Source organism: Orycteropus afer, unplaced genomic scaffold, assembly GCF_000298275.1.
Source record: "Orycteropus afer afer isolate SDZICR_OR568_19922 unplaced genomic scaffold, OryAfe1.0 scaffold00104, whole genome shotgun sequence".
Taxonomy (NCBI): Eukaryota; Metazoa; Chordata; class Mammalia; order Tubulidentata; family Orycteropodidae; genus Orycteropus; species Orycteropus afer.
In genome coordinates this window covers 9,829,844-9,834,361 of record NW_006921691.1, presented here as the reverse complement: position 1 = coordinate 9,834,361, position 4,518 = coordinate 9,829,844, and the positions used below count along the sequence as shown (strand labels likewise).

The window sequence follows — 4,518 nt, the reverse complement described above, 5'->3', positions numbered from 1 at the left end:
ATATCTATATATATCTATATATCACATACACACATGCACACAATTGTGATTTTGGAGAAAAAATTTACATAGTAAATTAGCTTACCATTCAATTATATACATTATTTAGTGACTTTGGTTATACTTTTCACAATGTGTCAGCATTCTCATTATCTCCACTCTTGTGATTCTGTTTCCATTAATCTAGTTTTTTTGTCCCCCCTTACCTTCTCAATTTTGGTTTAGGGTAAATGTTGACCACTGAGTGTCATTTAGATGACTGTATACAGGAGCACAGTATCATGGGTGATATTTATTTTATGAGCCACTCTGTCTTTTGGCTCATAGGTGACCTCCAGGAGTGGTTTGAGTTCCAAGTTTAAAGGGTATCCCAGGGAGACAGTGTTGGGGGTTCTTCTAGTCTCTACTGGTCCAATATGTGTGGTCTTTTTTAAGAACTTTCACATTTTTTCCCATTCTATCTCGGACCATCTACGGTGTACCTGGTTGGAACAGTCAGTAGCAGTAGCCAGGCACCATTTTCTGGTGTCAAGGAAGGTGAGCTTGTGGCTTATGTAGACTATTAATTTTGTAGACTAGTTTATTCCCTGAAGCTTTGTTTTCCTTCTTTTTCTTTTGGTCCAGACACATAAAGACTGATATTTCTATCTTAGATGGCTGCTCATAAGCTTTAAGGACCCTGGACATTACTCACCAAACTAGGATGTAGAACATTATGCTTATGAGCTGTGTTATACAAACTGACTAAGTCGCCTCCTGAGACTATTGTCCTAGGCTTTCAAACCCAATCCCAAGGGGTGTTTGGTTCTATGTAGTAAGTATCCATAACTATGTATGTATTTTATACATGAATATATATGTACCACACAGAAACAGTATATTTGCCTATAGAAACACCTATACATGCACACACTTAAATTCCTATGTGCTTACCTATACATATATTAGCATACATATCTACCTATGTACCCACACATACATTTTTGTTGTTATTACTGTTGTTGCAAACTTGTACACATTCTGGCTTTTACCCAAAACTCCCCTTATTCTTATGTACTTCTCCACCTCATCTTTTACCTTGATCGAGCTGTGCTGAGTTTACCCTTAATCAACATTGCCTTTCCCATCATGAAAACTAATAATTATCTAATATCTAGAAAGTGATTCCCCTTCTCTTTTCCTCCCATTCCTGGTAACCACCAAAGAATGTTGCTTTCTATATGTGTATATGTGTATCAATATTTGTTTTTTTATAATAGTGAGATAATACAGTATTTGTCCTTTTGTGATACTTATTTCACTTAGATAGTATTTTCCAGATTAATCCACCTTATAGTATATTTAGAGAGCTGTTCACTATTCTTTATGACTGCATCGTATTCCATTGTGTGTGTGTGTACCAGTTTGTTTAACCATTCATCTGTTGATGGGCTCTTAGGTTGTTTCCATCTTTTCACTATTGTGAATAGTGCTCTGATGAACATGGGTGTGCATGTATCTGTGTCAATAGTTTTTGATCTCTAGGGTATACCGGGAGCTCTGGTAGCATAGTGCCTAAGGCACTTGCCTGCTGACCAGAAGGCTGGTGGTTCAAACCCACCAACCACTTCTTGGAAGGAAGGTTGGGCAATCTATTTCCGTAGTGATACTGCCTCAGCAACCCAAGGAGAGGTCACTATGAGTCGGGGCCAACTCGACATAACAACAACAACAACAATAGGGTATATACCCAGCAGTGGGATTACTAGATTATAGGGTACTTCTAGTTTTTTGAGGAAGTACCATACCATTTGACATAATGGTTGAACCAACTCAGAAGATTTAAATGGCTAAGTTTTTGGGGGAATAGACTGCCAATTCTTTCTTTCTAGGATTTCAGTTATAGCCAAGCACATTGACCATTTGTACCAACACAGAAAAGGGAATTGGTTTCTATAAACCAACTGTTTATGTATTTACCAGCTGTACCCTGTTCAGAACTTCATTTACAAACACCTGGCCGCTCTCAATATGTGTACATATTTCAGTGTGAGTTCTTGCCATTTATTACTATGTATAGGTCTTTTCATATTTTTGTGTTGTTCTCACATTTCTCATTCCTGGGGCAATAAAGCAATCTGCTGCATTAACATATCCCAGTCTGCCAAATCATTTTTCATAGCAAGGAGTCTGCACACTACTTCTTCTGGCTTCCCACTTCAGGTTATGGTATATGAAGTCTTACCTTAGGGAGACCAATAGACTCCATTGCTCTTAACCACTGGACGGTATTATCTGTGTGTCGAAAATGAAGGCCAGACTTCTACAGAAAAAGTAAAAGAAAAAAGGAAAGAAGGATTACACAAAATTTGAGTCATCTGTAACAGCTTTTTCTCATTACCAAGATTCTGTTTAATAGTTCTATGCCTGAAATAGAGTTATTAACTCTTATGTAAAACAACTAGAGACAATAAGGAGACTAGACTATCTAAGCAACACTCTTTTTGTGATGGACCATGGCAGTTTCCACAATTTACACATCTGAGGTAATACTCCACTAGTATTCTCATTCTACTTAATGTCTAGCATACACATAAGAATGGTTCACGAGGCAAAGTGTATGTAAGTGCACATTCCTTTAAACTAAAAAAAAACCAAACTCACTGCCAGATCTGACTCATAGTGACCCTTACTTGGGTTTCTGAGGCAGTATCACTATGGAAGTAGATTGCCCAATCTTCCTTCTGAGGAATGGGTGGTAGGTTTGAACCACCAGCCTTCTATTTAGCAGACAATTGCCTTAGGTATTACGCCACTAGAGCTCCTGTGCATGCCTTTAAACCAGACACACTGCCATCAAGTTGGATTTAACTCATAGCGACCCCTCCTTGGGTTTCTGAGGCAGTATCTCTAATGGAAGTAGACTGTCCAACCTTCCTTCTAAGGAGCGGCTGGTGGGTTTGAATAGTCAGCCTGCCAGTTAGCAGTCAAATGCCTTAGGCACTACGGCAGTAGAGTTCCTTTCTTGTTGTTGTTATGTGCCTTTGAGTCGGACCCGACTCATAGCAACTCCTCCTTGGGTTTCCAAGGTGATATCACTACGGAAGTAGATTGCCCCATCTTCCTTCCGAGGAGTGGTTGGTGGGTTTGAACCACCAACCTGCTGGTTAGCAGTCAAGTGCCTTAGGCACTACATCACCAGAGCTCCCTAGAGTTCCTTTGTTGCCTCTTAAATGAAGCATTAAGCCCTTTTCTGACCTTAAAGGTGAAGGAAAGCTTCAAGCCCACGCTTGTAGGGTAGTAGTGATAATAACCAAAAAATTCACTGCCATTGAGTTGATTCTGACTCAAAGTGACCCTACAGGACAGAGTAGAACTACCCCATAGAATGTCTAAGGCCATAAATCCTTATGGAACCATACAACCTCATCTTTCTCCTGCAGAGCTGCAGATCAGTTCAAACCACCAACTTAGCAGCCAAATGCCTTAGCCACTGTACCACCAGAGCTCCTTGTAATGAAAATAGCTAACACTGATTTCACTGCTATGTGCACTTTGCAACTAATAGTTTTATGTAGTCCCTGGTTTGATATCCACAACTCAAGGAAGTATTACTTTTCCCATTTTATGACTGAGGAACTGAGGTTCAGAGAGATTTTGTAACTTTCCTGGTATTACTTAGCTAGTAAGATCACTCAAAAGACTGTTACATGATTTGGGATTATTGAAGCATACCAGCCAAAGATTATCATGAACCCCACTGTGGTAAAAGAAAATCAGGTCATTAATTCCAGTGACAAGGAAAAACACACAATAGTGGACACATGAGAAGGAGAAAGAAGCTTATGCTGGGTGATCTGAGGAAGGATTTAGAAAAGCAAGTACTGGTTTTCACTTGGGGGCTGTCAACAAGTAGGGTCAATTTCATGACTGAGTGTCTTGGTAATTTTTATCAAAGTGGCGAGAGGACTGAATCCAGGCTAGATTGTAATGGGTAAGGAAACCCAAGTTTCTTAGTTTGGATTAGTTGGATGAGGGAGACTTTTAGTTATTTTGTGGAAAGAAGACCCTTGGTTCAGACAAGACTGTACTTCCGTGGTCAAGAATGGTCTAGTCTGAGATTGTATGTATTCTGCAAAAGTTGTTTATGTTGAGGAGAGTTCTGGCAAGATGGTGGACTAGGCAGAAGGACTGCACAGACGCTTTTCAACAAAGAAAAGGGAAAATAATTAACACAGACACAGAAGATACTCTTGGACCCCTGAGCCTTGAAGGGAAGGATACAAAAGTGGACTAAACCCCAACTAGCAGAAGAATTTGTGTGAAAATGCCAAAAAAGGAGACACACGGAGCTGCAGTCTGGCAGTGGCCTGAGAGACCCTGACAGCACAGACGACAGGGCTTGGAGATTGCCGAGTGGTGGTAGGACCTAAGAATTAACCCAAAAATCACCCTGCTAGCCAGGGACTGCATGGAAGACTGTGCACAGTGGCTGGGGAACAAACGGAGAAGGTGAAGAAAAAGGTGGGCTGAGCTGTG

The 4,518-nt window shown here is 40.3% G+C and overlaps 1 protein-coding gene across 1 annotated transcript in view; it reads right to left on the bottom strand.

Annotated features, from left to right (window-relative positions):
- The window catches only part of IQGAP2 (IQ motif containing GTPase activating protein 2), a 439,708-nt gene that overhangs the window by 218,497 nt on the left and 216,693 nt on the right, over window positions 1-4,518 (bottom strand). Inside the window, exon 3 of the mRNA XM_042781321.1 lies at window positions 2,225-2,302. Within this exon, the coding sequence (XP_042637255.1) occupies window positions 2,225-2,302 (78 nt within the window). The remainder of the gene's footprint in view (window positions 1-2,224; window positions 2,303-4,518) is intronic.